Here is a 24072-nt window from a genome sequence, read left to right on the forward strand (position 1 = left end):
TGCTCAAATTCGCACTGTATCTCGCAAAATAAATTTACTTGCGAGAATTGCATTTGATCAGCCGTTTTCTAAACCACCTTGAGTGATCTTTCTGTGTCTCGTATTTTGTTTGCACTTTTTTTTTGCATACATGTTGCGATCACAGACCATAATAGAATTTCCTCCATTAAAAATTTCTGAATAAATAAAGTAAACTTAAATAAACTTTGAGGTTAAAACAGAGTAGCCGCTTTCCGTAAAAATTTTCTTTGCTAGACCGACAGATTTCGGACGAGCAGTGGATTGGCATTTGTGTTGTGTAAACACTCGACACTTCAACGATTTATTGCATGCACAGACCTTTGCGCGGACATCTAGGCAGAGAAGTCGTTAAGTTTGGTGGTGGCGTAAGCGTTATCTCTTTGTTTTTATCTTTGACTATTGTAATAGGCTATCATTGGTTAGTTCAAACAGAACCGTTGACATGAGACTTCGCGCCTTAAATTGTGCATGCCATTGGGTGGAGTGTGCAGTTTCCCGCCAGTTGTAGTAGCATACGCGTCTGTAGCGGAAGGAGTATCACTTGTTGCTCGTGGATTGCTCTTATTATTTGTCGTTGAAACATGTCTGGCCGTGGCAAAGGAGGTATTTTCAATTGCAGATAGTTATAGTTGCATTGTGCTAGATTATTGCTTATCATTGTATTCGTACATATTTTCAGGTAAAGCTAAGGGCAAAGCCAAATCTCGCTCTAGCCGAGCTGGCTTGCAATTTCCAGTAGGCAGAATTCATAGGCTTTTGAGGAAGGGAAATTACGCAGAGAGAGTAGGTGCGGGTGCTCCGGTTTACCTCGGCGCTGTTATGGAGTACTTGGCAGCTGAAGTTCTTGAGTTGGCTGGTAATGCCGCCAGAGACAACAAGAAAACAAGGTAAGTGGTGGTGTGACTTCATGATGTTGGTAACTACGCGTGCGTTCTATCAGATACCTCTTCAGCGTATGTTTTCCTCTTTCTTGGGGAAATCATAGGAATTTTCGATGATTTTTGACTGTTTTACCCATGTGGCCAAGAAAGTGAATGATCAAATTTACAGGTATTTGATAACGAAGTGAAAGTAATGAAGTTGATGTAGAGTTTTTACTTGATTTTGTTCCGAGCCTCTTGTTGTAAAGATACAGAGCTAATGTAAAGCATGTGATCAGAAATAACGTTAATATTACAGTGAATTAGTTCAGTGTTTGATGCAGCACAGCAGCCTATGGTGTTATTAGTATCTTCAATTTGAAGGACACAATTAGTTTCTAATTTCACTATTCCCAAGGTTTTTACGCTTCTTGCTTTTAATCTTATTTGATTTATCACATACGGAAGTAATTAAACTTAAATTTTGTAAGCCATGAATATTTCTTAAGTGCAGAGTTTTAATGTACAGGCTCCTTTACTTAGGTACCAAACATGTAACAGCACCATTGCTGAATGTTCAGCAGCTTCGGACTCCACATTTTGGTGGAATGTGTGGGTATTAATTGTTCACATAGTAGGTGGAAAGAAGTTTTTATCGTATGTTCTGACTTATGTTTAAAACTTTCTCAAAGGTTGCAGTAAGTTTGATGTCTGACAAACTACATTTTATCATAATGTAGTATCTTTAACCGTGACATTGTGTGAATGTAACGTTTTCTTGTCTCTTCCACTTGGCACACAAATACCTATACGAAATTTTAGTCTCTAGTCTGATTGAATTAGATACGTTGTCATACTGTTTCTATAAAGTAAGGTATTGGATGGTTTATTGGGCTCCCTTGCACTACTGCATTTTTCATGTTTTCTTGGTTTTTCTAATTTTTCACTAGCCCGTCTTAGGCAGTCAATTTTTCTTCCTATTCCTAATCTTACTTGTTGCTGCTACTATGGGTTGTAGATAGTGGTGGAATTTTGAAATGTGGTATTTCATTGACCCCCCCCCCCCCCTCCCTTGGAATCTTGGTTGTGCTCTGTAGTGCAGATTGAGCTGTAGAACCAAATGAATGGTAACAGCAGAAGTCCTCGTGGGCTGCTTTGACCTGAGATTGTGTAAGGCGTACACAGAACTCGAACTCTGCTGTAAACTAAGCTCATTAACTGCTTGCACAGTATGATTCTCCAATTGATAAATGATCTGTTTTGCTGTACTAGTAGAGATTTTCTTTCCTTGTTTCAAAATGGGGTGAAAAGTAACTTTGGTTCATTGTGAGGGTAGAGCACAGATTTTAACACCAAAAGGGGTCAGTTAACATGGTTACTGTCATTTGCTTTTGCAACCAAAAGCTTAGGTATTGACTGGTGGAATTATCTGAAATAACATGAGCAGATAGTTGTGAATGGCCTGTCAGAAATTCTGCTTCATTTCCTCGATGCAAAGCTTTTGCTTTCCCAGGCAAAATATACTTACATGCTTACTGGTTTGTGAAACCCTTGACCAAATTCATGCAAGATATTTTACATTCCAGCTAATGTGTATGCCAGAGCCCCGGCTTCTGTAAATTTGTTAGATGTAATTCTTGCTTGTGAGATCATAAGTCAAGTTTAAATTTCTAATAATGCAAAGTAAAAGCTTTAGTCCTTTGTCCCTTGATGCTATTTTGAAGTGATGAGAGTACAGCCTATTACTGTCATTAGGCTTAAGATACTCAAATTAATCTTACTTTTCTTAAAGTTGTAGAATAAGCATAACTGGAACTGCATAACTTTGTACAATAACCCAAAAGTTTGGTTAAAATTTAACTAAAACGTTCAGAAATTGTGCAGAATAAGTTATTCCAAAGACTATATTATACTGCTAAATGCCTTTATAAAAGAATTTGCCAAACTTCTTTGATCACTTCTTCACTGGGACTTTCAATCTTAAAAACTGTTAGTCACAGTTGCTCATGGAACAGTGTTTACTGTAAAGTTGGTGGTGAATGCACAAAATTGTGGGTGAAATCGTAAATATTGAGGAGAAAATCTGTCAACAATAACTATTCTTGCTACAGTGCTTAGACGTAAGGCTACAAAAATTGAATGGGCTAGTGACCACATCAGTATCTGAAGATAGCCTATCATATTTGAAAACAAGATATTCATTTAAGAAAAGCCATTTCTGCTGGATATTCTCATGGTCAGGTTAAAATAGCTAACATGAAAGAAAGGTAATGCAACTGTTGCCCCACATCATATGGACTATTTTATTGTATTATTCCAGAAATATGTGAACTGATGTGTAAATTGCTTAATCCTAATTCCCAAATCCTCACAGAATTTGAGTTCAGTAGGGTATAAGACAGAATACTTTGCAGTTGGTTTGGTGTAGGATGCCATTGATCGGATAGTGGCATTTGACTAATTCACAGCTTATAACGTTCTGTGAATAAAATGTGCATCCACAGTGCAGGCACATTCTGTAAGAGTTTAACTTCTTAATGCAATATTGTAGTCGGTATGCTTTCTCGTTAATTTATTATTCATACGTAGACTCCTCACAGCCATGCATGACACACATTTTTTGTCAAAAACAAGATACCAAGTGACTAGTATAAAAGGTCTTCAATGAAAGCTTGACTATTACAGTTAGAGGTTTGGTTAAAAATCATTCTGCAGTGTAATATGAGACTACAAAGAGCAGTTCACTTAAGGTGGAAAAATTTGGAGTACAAATGGGCTAGAATGGATTTAGTAATATGGTTTTGGACCGTTTCTGGCATGTCTCAAAAGAATGTTTGCAATTGTTATTATCTGATTCACAACCAGGGAATGAGAATATTCGACAAATAGTGAATGAAAAAGATAAGCAAATACATTGGGGGTGATACTAAGGTGGATGACTTAAAAATTGCTAGTGAAAATAACTTGAAAGTGGGACATGTGTGGAAATAGGTGGTAAATAAGTTCCTCAGTAATAAAACAGTGACATAAAGAAATCTGTATGTTTAACATAATGTATAGAGCTGACTGATAGTATCTTAATCTGACAGTGAATAACAAATCCATTATTAATAATAGTAATTTCAGGTAAACTTGTTTCAGAATAATTCCAAGGCATCTGCAGTTGGCGATTAGAAATGACGAAGAATTGAATAAACTATTGTCTGGTGTCACAATTGCACAGGGAGGGGTTTTGCCGAATATTCAAGCAGTTCTTTTGCCTAAAAAGACGGGGCAGGCACCAGCAGCAGGAAAAACGGGTAAATCGTCAAAGACCCAGAGCTCCCAGGAGTATTGAACCTGATATTCATGTTAATGTTGGTTGTCACATTTAGATAAAGTGTACTTACGTAAATTTTTGTCTAGTTGTGTGAAAAACCTTCAGTTTGAAAATTTGTAAATTACAGCTGAAAATTTTAATGTTTAACTTGTGTTGTTTGTTAATTGTCATGTTGCATGTTTTTCCTGTATTAACAATCTTAAATATGATTTAACAGAAGATTTCATCTTAATGAATCATTATATTTGTTCTGTCGTGTACTGTGTGTAGATATTGTGAGAAACTGATTTATTCTTTAAATAAAATACTAAAACTTGAGCAAAAATGTTTTTGTTGATTTTATTTTTTCTGTACCTGTCCATAGATCATGTCTAAACAATACTAAAAGTAATTTTAATTGTTCAAAGTTGACTTTCACAAAAGAGATGGTTTTTTTTAGGAAGGGACTGCAGCCACTGGGGGATAAAAGTGAAATGTTGATCGGTTACTATGATATAAACTCTGACATTGGTGTGTGTATTAGTCACATTCAAATGCAGTACTTGTAATAAGGAATATTGAATTATGGCTGTTAAAATAATGGCACTTACCATACTTTCATGCTGGTTTCATATTCAATAGTACATTTAAATGTAAGTACTATTACAAATCGGCAATTCACACAAATAGGGAAACCAGCACTTCACTTCAACCATTAGATTTCTAGCATTGGCAGCAATGTGAAACCACTATAGTAATGTGTACCAAATTGTGCTGACTTAAAACATCCAGATTAGGGGCTGGCAGCAAACTTATTGTGGCCTCATATACCTAGGCTGTTGGGCGGTTGTGATGTACCAATTAATACTTGTAGTTATTTAGTCTGGCATGTTGCCTGTCGGTATTGACTATCTAAACACGGTCAGTCTTGGGAACATTGGGCACGGGAAAAATCTGTGAGCTGTGGCCTCGGTAAAATTAATTCAATTTGTAATCACACGAATATTTAAACTTACACAAGTAAATATGCAAAGAACAAAGATTTTATATTACATGTTAAGTCTGGATTACTGGAAATGGTCAATAACATTGTTACAAGACTGAAAAGTTTTGGGTGTAGGTGAGTATTATGGAATAGGGCATTGTCACAAAAATACTGCTAGTATCAATTTCTATGGAAGTAAACTGAATAGGGCTGGAGAAAAGTTGATATTACTGAGTTTAACAGGTTATACAAAAATTATTGTTGCATTCAATAACTTAGTTTTCAAATTTGTGATAGCCACAACATGTTCATGTGGAATACCAGTCTCTCCAAGCTTTTCACTGAAATTTTCATGGTTAAATTTAGTGGTTTTAATTCAATTCGAAAAGTATTATCATAGCTGAAAAGTGGGGCACTTCAGCTTTGTTTCAGCCCAGTCTTAAATTTTATTTTTTTCGCAAATATTTAACTATGGGAACACTTGGTCCCACGTAAAAGGTAGCAAATTAGCTGCCGCACTTACTGAATATTGTAAAGTCGGTTATCACATCCAAGAAACCTTTAAAGCTTGTGTAATGTAATTGTTACAAAAACATAATTTCCTGAGCTTACAAACTGAGCAAAAGATTTTTATGTTGGGGTGTGGAATGCATAATGAAGAAAGACAATATTGGCATAAGAATGAGTTGGGGCAGTCCTGGTCTAAAATTGCTGACATGATACCTACTACTTTGTGTCGAAGATGTGTAACAAATTAGTATGGGTGAAAGTATTGTGATGCATACGTATGCTTGAAATAAGTGTGCAGTGAAGACGAGTGGTGACATTGCCTGTGTACACAGCATTATAAGTTGAGCTAAGGTTGATAGTGAGAGGAAACCAGGCAAATATTGATTAAAGTAAACTGACTTTCTTTCAATTCTGATATTACCATCTGCTACCATACTGCCTTCTTGGTGCGAAACTCTTGAATGTGCTCAATTTATTTGGGTCAATTTTGAATCGGGTGTGGTGGGTGATTAGACAAGGTTTTACAGAATGGAGGCTTCTGTATTATCAGTAGTAACTGTACTGGTATTCGCTAGTATGATTTACGAAAACCTGGAACAGGAGGTCTCTTTCAAAAACCCAGCTTCAATCTGTTTTTTAGCTACATGTCTTTTGAATATGGAAAAATGAAGTAAACTGTATACACACACAGCGTTTTCAATTTTGCATTAAGTGGGGTACCATTCCTATCCTGTAACTGAGTGGGTTTAAATATTACACAGGCCAACAAATTTTTATTGTTTTAACTTTTCTTTGACAGCTGATCTTGAGATTTTTATGAGCTGAATCCAAATTTAGGCTTAGTCTTTTTGTGACGCCCATAGTTTTCAAGCAATATGCTTTTTACTACTTAGTACAAAAATCCTATGCTATACGGTAAATGGAGAAATTAATGAAATGCTTTATTAAAACATAAGCATAGTTTGTATTTACAGTAAGCTACTTAAAACAATATATGTTAATAGAGGTTTCACTTGTCAGCTGGTATTGGTTTGTCTTTTCTTTTCAGCTTCTTGTGTAGCTTTTTCTGTGATGAGTCGCTTGCTGAACTCGGTGAAGTGACAAACAGTGGTCCCCCATCATGATGGTGTTCCAGGCAACGTTTTTCCATCACCAGTTTTGGATGAATCAATAAACAGCCTCCAGTCTTCCTTTTTGTATTCAATACCAAACTCATTCATCAGACGGGGAATGTCTGAGCAGTACGCTAAATCACCTTGTTGAAAAACCTCGGAACATTGCTGCTCTCTCTCTCTCTCTCTCTCTCTCTCTCTCTCTCTCTCTCTCTCTCTCTCTCTCTCTGTATATGCTGGTTCCAACAGCCAATAAGTTCTTTTCTTTTAATCTAGAGCCAAGCAATTCAGCTTTTTCTTTCGTTAAGCCAAGATCCCTAACCAAATCGTTAAGCTTGGTCCGAGTAAACAGTTTGGGCTCTACACTTCCTGTATTACAATGCAATTTATCATCATCCAATTCATCTAGATCAGATTGTACATCAGAAAATATTTCTGTTGTAATGGAATTTAAATCATCTGGTGGTTCAGGAACCAGCAAATGCCCTACTGGTCGGATGGCTGACGGAAGGTTAGGGTAGCTTATTACCTTCTTGTTTTTCGAATTATGAGCAGTAATATCTACATTGAATAAGTAGCAATCATCAGAATGATTTCTTGGCTCCCTCCATATCATAGGAACAGCAAATCTAAAGGCTTTTTTCTCCTTTTTGGACCATTTTCTCAGATCTTCAACACACACATAACATACGAGGGGGACACAAAAGAAACCGGACTCTGAGGGTGCTGCCTCTCAAAAAAAAGTAGACGTAGTGTAGGGTTCTCACGCTAGATGGTGTTAGTAGAGACCTTCATGAAACAGCTGTGCAGACGGCGTTAGTGTAGAGCTGAACGTGCAGGTGTGGTATTGTGTTTCTCTGACTGTTGGCCGTTACCTCTGCAAAGTCATTATGGCAACTTTAAAACAACAAAGAATGTGTGAAAAATTTTGTTTCCTGCTTAAAAAAAAAACTGCAACGGAGACACACCAAATGCTTCAGGAAGCTTTCCAGGACGCTATGAGCCGCACACAGGTTTTCGAGTGGTTTGGGCACTTTAAGCGTGGTGAGATGTGTGTTGAAGACCAAGCTCGCTCTGGACGCCCTTCAACATCGCAAAATGAGGGAAACATTGAAAAGGGCCGCCAAAAGATCAACGAGGATCGTCACTAAACAATCGACCAAATGTAAGCAGAGACAGGAATCAGTTGGAGCTCGTGCCAGCGGATTTTGAGTGAGGGTTTGCACATGAGACGTGTTGCTGCTAAATTTGTTCCGCGTCTTCTCACACAGGAGCAAACAACCATCCGCATGAATGTGTGTCAGGACTTGAAAACAGAGATTGCACGTGATTCAAACTTCTTGAACAAAGTCATTACAGGGGATGAGAGTCGGTGTTACCAGTATGACCCAGAAACCAAGCAAGCGTCAAGCCAGTGGGGGACTCCCAACTCTCCCAGACCAAAAACAGCGAGGCAAGTGAGGTCAAATGTGAAGATGATGATCATTATCTTTCTTGATGTTCGTGGAATTTTGCATCAGGAATTCGTACCCCCTGGCCAGACTGTTAACGAGCACTTGGATGTTTTAAGGCGTCTGCGAGAGGATGTGAGGAGGAAACGTCCGGAACTTTGGCGATCAGGTGACTGGTTTCTGCATCACGGCAATGCTCCAGCACACACGGCCTTACGAGTGACCCACTATTTGGCATCTCAGAGGTGGTCTGTCGTTCCCCATGCTCTGTATTCACCGGACGTAGCCCCATGTGACTTTTTCCTATTTCCACGAATGAAAAAAATGCTAAAAGTGGAGCGTTAATGATGATGTGTAGCCCCATGTGACTTTTTCCTATTTCCACGAATGAAAAAAATGCTAAAAGTGGAGCGTTAATGATGATGTGGAGGCAGAAAAACAGCTTTGCAAAGGGCACTGGACAATATCAAACTTGAAGAGTTCCAAACATGCTTCCAATAGTGGGAAAAAGAGACTTGACAAGTGCATCGCATGTAATGGAGAGTATTTTGAAGGTGACAAGTAATTTTGTAAAAAAGTTCATCAATAAATTTTTTATGACAACAAACCGGTTTCTTTTGGGTCCCCCCTCGTACTTTATGCGGGGCCGAAGATTTATCTTGATCGCAAGGTTTAGATCCATAGTATGACAGATAAACCTTTTTCACAGTCTGAAATGTTTTTGGTGGTTTTCAATCACAAATTCACCACAAATATGACTATCAACAGAATTTTTACAACCACCATTAGACATTGTACTGAGCAAATATACAGGAAACATCTGTTAACACAAACATAGAATTAACCTTTTTTTTCAGCAAATGTTTTTGCAGTGCTACCAATGTCATCTATATTCATTACACCTCCTTTACAAATTATTTTTAACTATATAAAAGCTGTCAAATTCTTTAAAAAATCGCTTAATTTAATAAATTTAACTACAAAATGTGAAGAAATGGTGGGTGATACAGTTTTTTTTTCAATATCATATTTGGATTTCCCACCCTAAAAAACATGAGAATAAGTTATTTTCAGGAAAAAAATGTTTCCATTGTTGGCCTGTATTATTGGAGCGAAGAGGGTTTAGCTAAGATAAAACCTGTACACCTTGTGTTTGAAGAGCTATGGTTTGTGACTGGAAGCCATTGAAAAATTGTTTCAGAGTGCTGCACTTTGTTTTCCAATAATGACGAAGGTTCTCGACACTGTGGTCATTAACCCGTTTTGTGTTCATGCTGCTGTTTCTATCATAGCACAAAAAAGGGAACATGTCCTGGGCAGAGTTAGGTATGTAAAAGAAGGCAACTAGCTTTTCCACATATCTGGCAGCTTCAAGGACATTTACATCAAAATATCTTGAACCGAGCGAGGTCGTGCAGTGATTAGACACTGGACTCGCATTCGGGAGGACAACGGTTCAATCCTGCGTCCGGCCATCCTGATTTAGGTTTCCCGTGATTTCCCTAAATCGCTCCAGGCAAATGCCGGGATGGTTCCTTTCAAAGGGCACAGCCGACTTCCTTCCCTAATCCAATGAGACCGATGACCTCGCTGTCTGGTCTCCTTCCCCAAACAAACCAACCAAAACATCTTGACACATTCATGCTTTTTTTACTTGTTAGTACCATGTCATGTAATATAATGCATGGTGTCAGGTAAAGTAACATGGAAAACGTTGTTTCATGGAGTATGACACATGTCAGTAAAGTTTAGGGTACATGAATAGTTCATGTAATAGACACACCCCCACTCTCGGCTATTGGCTATTAGAGATGTAGCCGGGTCTCTAGAACAACATACATTTGTCTACTTGTTCTTACATGTGTAACTCCGGGTGGGTCTAAGAGAGCGCACTGTGCTGGAGAAGCAGGGTTAACTTGTAAAACAGTGTGAATATGTCAAGATGTTTTGGTTTAAATGTCTTTAAAGGTGCCAAATAAGTTGAAAAGCTAGTACCTTACTTTACATTCCTAACTCCGTCCAGAACACATTCACCTCCTTTGTGCAATGATAGGAGCATTTTTCATTCTGGGTCCCAACTTTTATTCTGCTGTGATTTTGACATCAGACTGCCCCAGCTTGGGAATTAATGCAGATTTTTACTCACTCTGGCATTGACTCGTCCAGTATAGTTTAATTGGCTTTCAAACTACATTGCCTGCTCGCGGCAATGGATAAAACTTTCACACAACAGCAGGACGACCATTAATTACATATATTTGTCTACCTTCTTACAAAACTTGAACTGCTTCGCACAAATGTGAAATCCAGAGGTAGTGTGCTTAAAAAAATTCACAAAAACGGTTTTTTTGCACCGATAGTGCAACCATATCGGCGGCATAGTGGCAAGGCATTTGTCTTCATGGATGACAATTCGCGCACCTATCGTGCACGTCTTGTGAATGACTTCCTTTAGGTTAAAGACATTACTCAACTAGAGTGGCCAGCATGTCCTCCAGACACGAATCCTATAAAACATGCCTGGGATAGAATGAAAATGGCTGCTCATGGACGACGTGACCCACCAACCTCTCTGAGGAATCTACGCCGAATCGTGGTTGAAGAATGGGACAATTTGGATCAACAATGCCTTGATGAACTAGTGGATAGTGTGCCACGATGAATACAGGCATTCATCAATGCAAGAGGATGTGCTACTGGGTGTTATAGGTGTATAGCAATCTGGACCACCACCTCTCGCTGTGTGGTGGTACAACATGCAGTGTGTGGTTTTCATGAGCAGTAAAAAGGGCGGAAATGATGTTTATGTTGAACTCTATTCCAATTTTCTGTACAGGTTCTGGAACCGAGGTGATGCAAAACTTTTTGATGTGTGTATGATTGGTGCTGGTTGGAGACAATCTGTAGGTAGGTGGATTCAGCTTCTGGATGACATTTTATGTATGCTAATAGATTATGAGAGAATTTCTAGCCAGTACTTTGCCTTCAGGATGCATAATGCATGTACTGCCGATACATTTGAAGTGACATCCTCCTAGCTTTTGGAAATAAATCCTTCCTTGCTCTTACCAGAAACTGGATGAAAGCCATGGACAGTATTTCAGGTGGATTCATGTATGTGAGAGACGTTTCTAAGGATCAGTGAAGCAGCACCATAAGTTAAGGAATGAATTACTGATGAACATTTCATTGGTTTGTTAAGCAATGGAAGAAAGTTGCTACTCATCATATAGCGGAGATGCTGGACATTTCTCAAATGTAAGTGTTATCAATGCAAATTGATTATCTCATTGCCGTCAGACTACTGCTGGTCCTTATGAAGTGATGTTCCTGAGCCAAAGCAACACAGGAAATTGGGAAAGAAATATTGTTAGGCACGATTCATTTCTTTAGTCTTCTGTGTTGCTTACTTGTTTGTATAGTGATTGTTTCTTTTCTGTCTGCATTTCCAAGAGCATATCTTGTCAGGCACATATGATACATAGGCTGCAATAAGCATTTACAAAAACCACCATGCATAAAAATTAAGACCTGTATTGGAATAGTGAAATTATATTTGGATTTGGAGTAAATTTTCTCCATTACAAATTGTTCTCATAAAAGTTGTGGGCCAGTGGTTTCATTATATAGATAGTAGGATTGAAGATTTCTGTTAGCTGCATGAAAACACCATGTTTTAAATAGTTCTTTTTTTTAAACAGCTTCTTCTTCTTCTTAATGGTTGTTTCTTCTTCTTAATAGTTCTTTCTTCTTAATAAACAGCAGAGTAATAGTATAAATAGAATGAATAGCAAGTATTTGTGTGATTTGCTAGTTGAATAAATTGTGCTATCAAACATATCAACATTTATCTCCTTTACTGCCCCCTCCCCCCCACCTCCCTCTGCTTCATCACTTGTTTATGTTCATTTGGACACTTTTTTCCTTTACCCCATTTTACGTAATTACATTATTCATTCCACTCTTCGCTTCTCTTTCTCTCTAATGCACAGCCATTACCAATACATTGTTTTTAACCTCATTTCTCTGGCACCCTAGTCTGTCATCTTTATCTCTCCTTGTGCTCACATAAGATGTGTAATTTTCAACCAAGTGTGACTGACCAGTTGTGTGTCCCCCCCCCCCCCCTTCCTACCCCTTTTCATACCTCCCACTAGCAGTCCATTGCAGAAGGGACACACAAGTTTGTAATCTCCTCCTCCCACAATTTGTTGTTGTGGTCACTACTATTTTCGATGGTGAAGTCTTTTTTTTTTTTTTCAAAAATACGAGAGGAGTAAGATTTACAATAGACTTTCTACGTATTTTCTCATAGTTGGCTCTAGTTCATGTCTGTGGGTTGATTCTTGACATTTTATGTTCTCGTGGTTTCAACCGACTTAAATAATTTTGAAGTAAGCCTGTGCAGATATTTTGTTCTCACTATAATTTATTCTCTCACATTTTTCTATATCACACTGTCTTTTGCATTTTCACATTAACAAAGCCAAAATTATATTGTTCTTCCAAACTACAAAAACATGTCCAGTCACATTAGAGGATGCCCACTACTACTTAACTCTCTGGTAATAGCAATATTCCATAGGGTTTACAGATTTTCTTGACAAATGAATTTCGGTTAATTTATATTATTATTTTGTAAATGAATCCAGAAATAAACAAATAAATAGTAGCAAATTGCACAATTAATAACAGAAATTTTAAGTGTGCCAAATACTTTGTAATTTCAAATGTTTCGAAGGGGGGGGGGGGGGGGGGAACTCTGCATACAGAGGTAGCACATATCGATTGTAATAAAGAAAATAAAGTAATTTTTTTACAGATTATAGTTTGAAGTAAAAACACATCATGTACAAAATTATATGAAATTTTTTAGAAAAACAACTGAGATAATATTAACCTGTTCAAAATTCAAAAATATTTCTGGTATCAACTGCTTTCGCTGAGGAAAAGTTATGCTAGAGGAGAATGTAGCTTTACAAGTTCCAAAAGCTACAATTAGTATTGTTTGTTTTGACAAACAATGACTTTCACCTCCTGAAGACAAACACTGGCCAACATTACTGTATCCTTACAGTTTAGATAAATGTAATTAAGGAACAGCATCTTTTTACATCTCACATTTTGTACTATTTTTACTATGTTAACTCCTGGCTTCAAATCACAGTTACAGTTTGTGATATTTGTTTCTCATTGCTAATAAATTAATAAATACCTTGACTTCTACTACCTCATCCTTGAATGTTTCTGTCCATTGAATATAGTGGAGACAATACATGAATGAATGGGCTCCGTAAATCTTATTTTGAACTAAATTTCCAGACAGTGGCCAAGACCAAGATGGAATAACAATAATATTATGAATAGATTGCTGCCTACCATATAGAGGAGATGTTGTTATTGTTTGCTGAGACTGGGCACATTTTCAGGTGATTTCTGTCTAGTCTTGGCAAAAATAAGTGAACAAGTGTAATAGCGTCTGAAAGCTGAGAATGACTGTTACGTAAGGCATACAGTCATTATTACAGTGAAATGCAGAATGATTACATTCTTTGTACAGTCCAATCCACAAATGCTGGTGGTTCGCGCATGCCGAGGCATGGAGAGGGACTGCATTGTTAGCAATTCTAAATGACAGTTGCAGAACGCGAATGGACATGCTTTCCAATTGAAGAAAGTGTATATCCTGCAAATTATGTCTCTTACTTGCTTACGCAGAATTTATCACTTACCACCACCACCAGTGATGTCAACTTGCAACAAGTGGAACAGAAATTCACTAAACAACTCGCTATGATCACGTTTAATGCTAGTATTAGCTATGGCATTTACAGCAGTGTGCTGAGAACACTTCTGAATGCTCATTGGCTGTCGGAGAATGCATGACATAGACACGCAGAACAAACCTAAACTCAACTGCTATCATTCATGACAACAACTATAGTTACTCAAGATGAAAATAGCATGAATGTTTCAGCAATACAGATTCAGGATATTGCTGGAAGTGACAGCCACCTTATGGTTACATACAAAAGTTTTTGTGAAAGCAATCATTCTCATTCAGACTGCACCCAGCAAATAAACTGTGTATCTGCAAAAGGTAAAGAAACGGTACTGACTTCAGGTAATGACCAATACACACTGTATGGGTATAATATGAGCCCCTTAAAGCCCAAGTAGTTTAACACTACTTATCCTTATCTTTTTTTAGTAGGCTTGGGATCTAGATGAGCAAGTGGCATTCATTAACAGAACAAATGGTGTAATTTATAACTCATATAGCAACCACATAGGTAGGTAGCACAAGTTTCTGCTCTTAGCAGAGACATTTCTTTCTGTTGAGAACTAAAGTGGTGTAGTGCGAGTTACACCACTGTACCTGTTAATATTTTGCATATGCGCAATTTGCTGTGGATGTTTGCTCTTCTGATTGTTCCAATAATAGGATTTTACTTGTTTAATTGTTTGACTTATACTCAGTCTGATTCACCATATGTTACAGTAATAAAGGTAGCACTGGGGTACCAATTATTTGGGATGATAATCCAGCAATGAATATTTTCCATCACATTTAGTCATCCAGTGCTTGTCAGTGTTTTTATTTTCTCATTGTCATATTACCTTACATAGAAATTAATAGTGTCTTGAGTTTGGTGCAATTACCAATATAAAGTACACCAACTGTGGCTTAACAATGGTAGATAAATTAATGAAACTAGTTTTAAGCGAAAGAACAACGCTGAAATCGTAGACCCAAGGTTCATGACGGATGTCTATTCCTGACAGCCCAGTGATGGTGATTTTGCCTCAATAGAAAGCTTCAGCAAGGCTCCGCAGGTATTTTTCCCCCCAGTGATTGGCACAATATTATTGCTGTCACAATCATTTCATTATTGTAGTAACAGATATTTGTAATGTTCAGTTCAGTAAAATCACATATTTCATAAAGGAAAATTACGTCTGCTTTACAAACATGTGCTGTGGAACGTGACAAAAAATCAACTGAAATGTAATAACAGGTTTTGTTCAATATAATTAAAGTATTGTTCAGAAACTGGTTTTCCACCTAATTCTTTGAAACATGAAATTTAAAGAAAAGTACTGTTTGTGCTATAATTTTTGATTGAATGGACTCACCTCAGTTTAATTCACGTCATCAGAATGCCAAGTTTAATATTTAGTGAAATTTATTAGTTGTAAAAAGAGACTACTACTCTGACACTACATTTACTTAGATCAACATTGTAAAAGCTAAGATTTTGGTTTCAGGTGATTAATAACGAGCAACAAACAGAAGAATATGACAACCATTGTTAGAGGCCATATCACAGTTTGCTTGGAGTGATTTGGAAATGGTATGGAAAAGACAAATTGAAGCATAGTCAAGGGCACGCACAACTAGACCTACCTCTGTATGTGTGAGAAGGAATGGTCAGTGTATAGGGATGTGACAGCAACTATCATTTGAAGCAAAATTGTTGACTAAATATGGGCTCTAAAATGCATACCTTAAGAGATATGAGCATTCATTCATTTTTGCTGCTGTGAAACATTTCTCTCCTACTAAAGGTATGCATTTTAGAGCCCATGTTTACTGGACCTTTTTTGCTTGGAATTATAATTCCTTTTATTTCCCTGATATCTACTACTCCTCATGCTACATCGTGTATAGTTTCTTCCACTTTTAAATTTGTGTGTTGGCAGTTCTTGTATTTTGCTTTCTGGAGGTAAGTACTCATCACCCATTCTGTCTTCTCCAAACAATGAAAAATCTAGGGTGGAATGAACAATATTGTGAAAAGGATAGTTGCTACTCACCATATAGCAGAGATGCTGAGTCGCAGATAGGTGCAACCAAAAGATTGTCAGAAAGTGAGCTTTTGGCCAACATGGCCTTCATCAGATATAGACAAAACACACACATATATATTACTCAGCATTCTGCTTCTCAAGTGAATTCATCTTTTGATACACTGATATAGAGATGTCTCACTCCAGGGTCTACATTACTGATCTACATCTACATTTATACTCCACAAGCCACCCAATGGAGTGTGGCAGAGGGCACTTTACGTGCCACTGTCATTACCTCCCTTTTCTATTCCAGTCATGTATGGTTCGCGGGAAGAGCGGCTGCCGGAAAGCCTCCGTGCATGCTCAAATCTCTCTAATTTTACATTCGTGATCTCATCGGGACATATAAATAGGGGGAAGCAATATATTCGATACCTCATCCAGAAACGCACCCTCTCGAAACCTGGACAGCAAGCTACACCGCGATGCAGAGCGCCTCTCTTGCAGAGTCTGCCACTTGAGTTTGCTAAACATCTCCGTAACGCTATCACGCTTACCAAATAACCCTGTGACAAAATGCGCCGCTCTTCTTTGGATCTTCTCTATCTCCTCTGTCAACCTGATCTGGTACGGATCCCACGCTGACGAGCAATACTCAAGTATAGGTCGAATGAGTGTTTTGTAAGCCACCTCATTTGTTGATGGACTACATTTTCTAAGGACTCTCCCAATGAATCTCAACCTGGTACCCGCCTTACCAACAATTAATTTTACATGATCATTCCACTTCAAATCGTTCCGCACGCATACTCCGAGATATTTTACAGAAGTAACTGCTACCAGTGTTTGTTCCGCTATCATATAATGATACAATAAAGGATCCTTCTTTCTATGTATTCGCAATACATTACATTTGTCTATCTTAAGGGTCAGTTGCCACTCCCTGCACCAAGTGCCTATCCGCTGCAGATCTTCCTGCATTTCGCTACAATTTTCTAATGCTGCAACTTCTCTGTATACTACAGCATCACCCGCGAAAAGCCGCATGGAACTTCTGACACTATCTACTAGGTCATTTATATATATTGTGAAAAGCAATGGTCCCATAACACTCCCCTGTGGCACGCCAGAGGTTACTTTAACGTCTGTAGACGTCTCTCCATTGAGAACAACATGATGTGTCTGTTTGCTAAAAACTCTTCAATCCAGCCACACAGCTGGTCTGATATTCCGTAGGCTCTTACTTTGTTTATCAGGCAACAGTGTGGAACTGTATCGAACGCCTTCCGGAAGTCAAGGAAAATAGCATCTACCTGGGAGCCTGTATCTAATATTTTCCGTGTCTCATTAACAAATAAAGCGAGTTGGGTCGCACACAATCGCTGTTTCTGGAATCCATGTTGATTCCTACAGAGTAGATTCTGGGTTTCCATAAACGACATGATACGTGAGCAAAAAACATGTTCTAAAATTCTACAACAGATCGACGTCAGAGATATAGGTCTAGAGACTTGCGGTACACGGCTGTTAGAAGGGGGGGGGAGGGGGGTGCAAGTTCTTTCACGTACTCTGTGTAGAATCGAATTGGTATCCCGTCAGGTTCAGTGGGCTTTCCTCTGTTGAGTGATTCCAGTTGCTTTTCTATTCCTTGGACACTTATTTCGATGTCAGCCATTTTTTCGTTTGTGCAAGGATTTAGAGAAGGAACTGCAGTGCGGTCTTCCTCTGTGAAACAGCTTTGGAAAAAGGTGTTTAGTATTTCAGCTTTATGCGTGTCATCCTCTGTTTCAATGCCATCATCATCCCCGATTGTCTGGATATGCTGTTTCGAGCCACTTACTGATTTAACGTAAGGCCAGAACTTCCTAGGATTTTCTGCCAAGTCGGTACATAGAATTTTACTTTCGAATTCACTGAACGCTTCATGCATAGCCCTCCTTATGCTAACTTTGACATCGTTTAGCTTCTGTTTGTCTGAGAGGTTTTGGCTATGTTTAAACTTGCAGTGAAGCTCTCTTTGCTTTCGCAGTAGTTTCCTAACTTTGTTGTTTAACCACAGTGGGTTTTTCCCGTCCCTCACAGTTTTACTCGGCAAGTACCTGTCTAAAACACATTTTACGATTGCCTTGAGCTTTCTCCATAAACACTCAACATTGTCAGTGTCAGAACAGAAATTTTCGTTTTGATCTGTTAGGTAGTCTGAAATCTGCCTTCTATTACTCTTGCTAAACAGATAAACCTTCCTCCCTTTTTTTATATTCCTATTTACTTCCATATTCAGGGATGCTGCAACGGCCTTATGATCACTGATTCCCTGTTCTGCACTTACAGAGTCGAAAAGTTCGGGTCTGTTGTTATCAGTACGTCCAAGATGTTATCTCCATGAGTCGGTTGTCTACTTAATTGCTCGAGGTAATTTTCGGATAGTGCACTCAATATAATGTCACTCAATGCTCTGTCCCTACCACCCGTCCTAAACATCTGAGTGTCCCAGTCTATATCTGGCAAATTGAAATCTCCACCTAAGACTATAACATGCTGAGAAAATTTATGTGAAATGTATTCCAGATTTTCTCTCAGTTGTTCTGCCACTAATGCTGCTGAGTTGGGAGGTCGGTAAAAGAGCCAATTATTAACCTAGCTCGATTGTTGGACCCATACATTAATGTGTGTTGTGACATTTGTGTCATGACCAAGAGCCGTGCAGCAGGTGGGCAAGTGAGCTCCAGAAGTTTGTCAAGAATGTTGGTGTACAATCCAGTGCTCTTCACTGGTTATGCATTAAAGCAAGTGGTCTGCCACTGCTGTCCAGCTATATTCAAATTCGTGATTGAGTTGACCAGCTGGTCATTCACATTGTCAGCTAGCAGCTTGTAGTGTCTGAGGGTTCACTTGTTAATGTTAAGCCACAGTAAATAACCACATAAATGTGCAGCGTAGCCCCAGGTCCAAATGCCGGGGGAGTGTGCTGTACAATTGTGTGCTATAAATGATATGTGCCATAAGAGAGAGTGCCTTGATGGTCCTGTGATCTTTCAGCATAGTTCACAGGAATATTGACAGATCAGAACCTGTGTCAGTAAGGTATTTCAGGCTGCCAACCTGTTCCACTATGAGGAGAAGCTTCAATATTGCACATCATTAGGGTGCGCCTAAGCCCCACTGCAGTCGGCATTTGGGGGCGTGCAGAGTGTCCAGCACTTTGCTGCTCATTCCTGAAGCATGTGCGGTACCAGCAAAACCCATCCAGCAGCTGTTCTGTCATCAGTGGAGCATTGTCGGGTGTCGGGTATGCAGACTGGCTCACCATTAGCTTAATCAGCTGCTGCTTTGGTGCCTCCTGCCCTCTGACTGTGAGTGCACCAGCCTGTTCATCTGTGTGGTTAGTGCTGTCATGTGGGTAGCCAGGTTCCGGACTGGGTGGTGCAAATCGGCTCCCACCATATTAGGTAGAGGAGGTGTGTATAGCCTTGGTGTGAAAGTTGATACTGGAGCTATGGTGTTGTAAGTTGCTGTGCCTGCTGTATTAGGAGCTGTTGGCAGTGTGTCACATCACATATCGACCAAGTCTGCAATGGTATCCAGCTGCATTTCTGTCTGCACGATGATGACATCTTGCACTTGACATGGAAGAATGCACAGCCAGATGGCCTCCTGCCACCACAGTCTTCTAGGTGTAGCAGTTAATGCAACCAGTGTTCTTGCATGTTGCAATCCATTGGATTAACTCCCTTTTAGCTGTCCGTATGAGGATTGTGTCAGTCGGGTAGTGGTATGTCCTACATTCTGACAGTACTCTTTGTGTAGCTGACTCATGACAAGGCCGAATTTAGTGAGGTCGCAGGTTGCTTCGTTGCTCAAGAAAACAGCCTCCACTTAGCTGCAGCATACAAATGCATCACCGGGCCAAAAAGACGGCAGCCTAACCCGCACCTGACCTGTGTTTGTCACTGCTCCAGTAACAGTGTGATGTGATGTGATGGTGCCTAGTGTGCAGAAGTTTTCTTCAGCTTTCTCCAGGCAGACAGACTTCGTGCATGTGTGGTTTGTACGTAGTGTAATTTCCTCCCTCTGGCTGCATACTGACAGCTCATCTATTGTCCTTTGTATTTCCTTTGTGCTGTCCATCTTGCTTTAGAGCTAAGTTCGGGTGTGGGGGTGGGGGGGACGTACACCAAAAATGACACGTAAAAATATAAATGTTATAAGTTTCATAATGGTGTCCATACATGGCAGTGGGCAAAATACAGAACTGTTCATTCAAAGGTAAAATTCACTAGATCCAATATCGGTAACCATGGGAACACACAGGAAGACACTAGGAAAATTCGTGAGTGAAGAACATGCCATAACTACCCAGGGACCAGACACTACATTATATGACAGTGCTACGTGAGTGATATCTGGATCATGCTGGACCTTCACCCCTTGAGCAGGGGCAAGCTGTGACCTGGTGGGAGACTGCCTGCTTAGCACCCAAAGGTGCATTTACTATTCCAAAATAAGCTGTTGTCTTCATTCATGTCTGCCAGCAATATCAGCAACCAGAAGGGCACTAGCTGTGCTGGAATGAGCTGACACCGATATGTGCCACGCCATCTTGGCTGCTGCTGCGGTGGAGGCACAAATTCAGTGCCTAGCGGCATCACAGCACATTGGCAGCAGCTTGGTTATTGTTGTTCATGCTGCCTCTGGTGTTAACAGCTCAGAGCAATGGGTTATCAGAGGACTCTTGTTCATGTCACAGACAGCACCCCAGTAAGCATCCACTGGCTGTGTGTGGAGTGTGTGACATCTGACTTGGTCAAACTGCGGCCTCTGCTAAGAGTAAGGCCTGCAACATCAAAGTACATCCACAGGCAGGTGGCAGCTACGGCACACTCTTCCATGATGACAATTGTTAACAGCTCCCTGGACCCAGGCCAGACCATGAGAGGGCCTGATGGTAGCTGTCACCCACAGCTGTCCATCAGTCTTGACTTAAAGGTAGCACTGTGTCTTGCAGTGGTGATTACCTCTTGACAGGGCTCACTGATTCATCAGTTTTTGAAGACAGACTTGATGAGTGGAGGATCCAATACAATTACAACCTCCAGGTTGATCAGCCGCAAACCACTAGATAGGAGTAACATTTGTACAGGAACTATATCACATTTGTTGCTATTGTGGGCAACAATGACTTCACTTGGCCTGCTTTTCTTGACTTGGTCAGCCTTCTGAGTGCTCTGGTTGTAGGTGAAAGGTGTCTTAGCTTTGCCTTTTCGAAGCAGTGGTAGACGTATGGGGTGTGTTCAGAAGGTATCAGGAATTTTGTAATTTTGCTGATTGTATTAGTCTGGTCATGTGATTTTGTGTTGTTATATTGGTAAACATGTCCGAAATGCATCTGTGCACTGGTAGTCATATTGGATATTTGGTCTGTCATCTGTTGTCAAGAAGGATAAATTTATTTGCTTACAAGTGGTGATTACTGACTTATTTTAAAAATGGATCAGAGAATTTGCATTAAATTTTGCTATAAAGATGGAGTAAAATGTATCAAAGGTTTAGTAATGTTGAATATTGCTTTTGATGAGTTTGCAGTGTGTAAAACAAGTGTTTGCTAATGGTATAAGCATTCCCAACATGGCCATGAAGATGTTGAAGATGACAAACTTTTCTGGATGCCCCAACACATCACCAACCAACGGAAGCTACTGAAACATGTCATAACATGTGACAAAACACGGGTGTATGGATACAACTTCAATACTAAGGCTCATTTGTCCCAATGGAGGCACTGACAAGACTGAAAAAAGCTTGACAAGCAGGGCCAAATGTGAAGGTTTTGCTCACTGTTTACTTTGATTTTAACAGCATACTGCGTCATGAGTTCTTGCCAAAAGGTCAAAAGATCAGTAAGGAGTACTACCGACAAGTCCAACACTGTTTGCAGGAAGCAGTCTAAAAGAAACACCCAGATTCGTGCCAAAACAATTCATGGCTTTTGCAGCACGATAATGCACCAGCTCACACTTGATTTCTTGCTCATAAATATTTGGTGAAAAACAGCACTGTAATGATGCCCCAGCCTCCATATTCACCAGATACGGTCCCATGTGACTTTTTTATTGTTTCCAAAAATAAAGAGGACTGTAAAAGGCTGTTGTTTTACAAGCATAAGTGAGATTAAAAGTCGTTGTGATAGAACTTGGTGCTATCCCAAAGATCAAGTTCAGAAGTTTTTAAAGTATTGGAAGAACTGCTGGCATATGTGTAAAATACCTGCTGGAGTTTACTCTGGAGGAGATAACATTAATGTAGACAAGCAAATAACATTATTTCCAAAAAAATGAAAATTCCCTGTGCTTTTTTAACACATCATATTCTGCAGCGTCAGTACTCTGAGTAACCACCCTTACATCTGACTTTATTTGAGTGCTGTTACTTTATTCTGCATGGTAGACATGATGATGGCATCCTCCTGTCTCTAGGATATTCTGCTGCATTAAGGCTTTGGACATCCAGCTTGTAAAATTGAGATTTGAGTAAATTTTACCTAAAAGTTTAGTGAATTTTAACAGCATAAGATAAACAATAATGTCAATGCATTTGTCAGGCTTTCTGACTACAAAACCACTGCGCTTGTAAGGGTTGAGTTTGGATTGAATTGTCAATATAATTAGTCTTAGTGTAACATTTACAAAAGTCACTTTTCTTTCATTAATAGTGTCAATGAAATAATCGACTATGCTGCTAGCATAATTGCCCAACCAATAGAGACCAATAAAGGCTGAATATCAGAAATAATTCATGTAGCTGAAATTTTTGTACAATCGTAGGAGGGAATGCCACAAACAACATCCTAGAAATACTGACTGGTGAGGGCAGAATCGGGACAGAACTCTTAGATAAGACAGACAAATGAATATGATAGGAAAGAACCCTCAATAGGGATGATGCCAATATGAGTGGTCCAGAAAAACAAGTATTTATCTACCCAGCTGGGGAAGGCACTATTCACCATGTAGTGTGTTCACTAAAGAGCAATAAATCCCATAGGGTATTTAATGTATTTACTTCCAAAGGCATCCTCAATGCTGCTTGTAAAGTGAATGGTGTCCAACTCCAGAAGAAATTCGGAGTTAGGTGGGTGAAATTTTAGACATGTTACAGACAGTGTGTTGTTTCAAGTCAGTTATGTTTTTTAAACCAAATATTTTATTACATTTAAGGCAAGCTAATTTATAGACATTGTGATGAGAAAGTCTGGTGACCGTAAATGCACCTTGATATTAATGTAAGAATTCTTGTATTTCATTTACTTTACTGGATTTTTGCTTTTGTTTTTACCACTCCCCTATTTTGAAACTGGTTGGTTTTACAGTATTATTAGGTATACTTTTCCTTCCATAGCCTTTTTCTTCATCATTTCTTTTACCATTCTAATTTTTTCATCCTGAGCTATTTTACTCAATGTTGGAAACTCAATCTTTTCCCCATATAATGTCAGTAGATTTTTTCCGGAACATTAGCTCACAAGGGGCAAACCAGTCGGCTCATTCCACAGGTTGCTTATTATGCTCTTAAAACTTTGTACTTGTGTTTTTTATTACATTACATATGGCATGGTTGATTGATCTCTCATTAATCTTTTCTCATATTTCCTTGTAAAAAATAGGTAGAAATCTTTGTATGGATAATTTTGTACATCCCTATACATTACATAAATCTTTCAGAAACAAATTGAGACCTACAGGGTGTTTCAAAAAGGACTTTACAACTTTGAAAATTCGTATAAATTAATTCATAGTACCACAGAGATGATTGTAGTGTCAACTTGTAGGGAAATAATGTCAAGTTTTGTCTCGCATAGTTCACTAGTGCCGCATCACACTGTAAGGAGCACTAGAAGTAGTTGCGTTAAAGATGGCTGCCTTCACTGGACTTGAGTGTGCTAGCTGTGTGTTTTGGTTTGAAGAAATGAAGTCGGCGACAACAGTTTAGCATAATTTCCATACCAAGTATGCTAAAGATCCTCCTAGTAGGCGTACAATTTATG

The 24072-nt window shown here is 39.0% G+C and overlaps 1 protein-coding gene across 1 annotated transcript; it reads left to right on the top strand.

Moving 5' to 3' along the window:
• Positions 1 to 465: 465 nt before the first annotated feature.
• On the top strand, positions 466 to 4529 carry LOC124802656 (histone H2A). Its single transcript, XM_047263561.1, has 3 exons — positions 466 to 624; positions 701 to 908; positions 4023 to 4529. Exons 1-3 carry the CDS (start codon positions 603 to 605, stop codon positions 4216 to 4218), a joined length of 426 nt encoding a protein of 141 aa, XP_047119517.1. The 5' UTR covers positions 466 to 602; the 3' UTR covers positions 4219 to 4529.
• Positions 4530 to 24072: the final 19543 nt, after the last annotated feature.

This window comes from Schistocerca piceifrons, chromosome 6 (assembly GCF_021461385.2).
Source record: "Schistocerca piceifrons isolate TAMUIC-IGC-003096 chromosome 6, iqSchPice1.1, whole genome shotgun sequence".
Lineage (NCBI taxonomy): Eukaryota > Metazoa > Arthropoda > Insecta > Orthoptera > Acrididae > Schistocerca > Schistocerca piceifrons.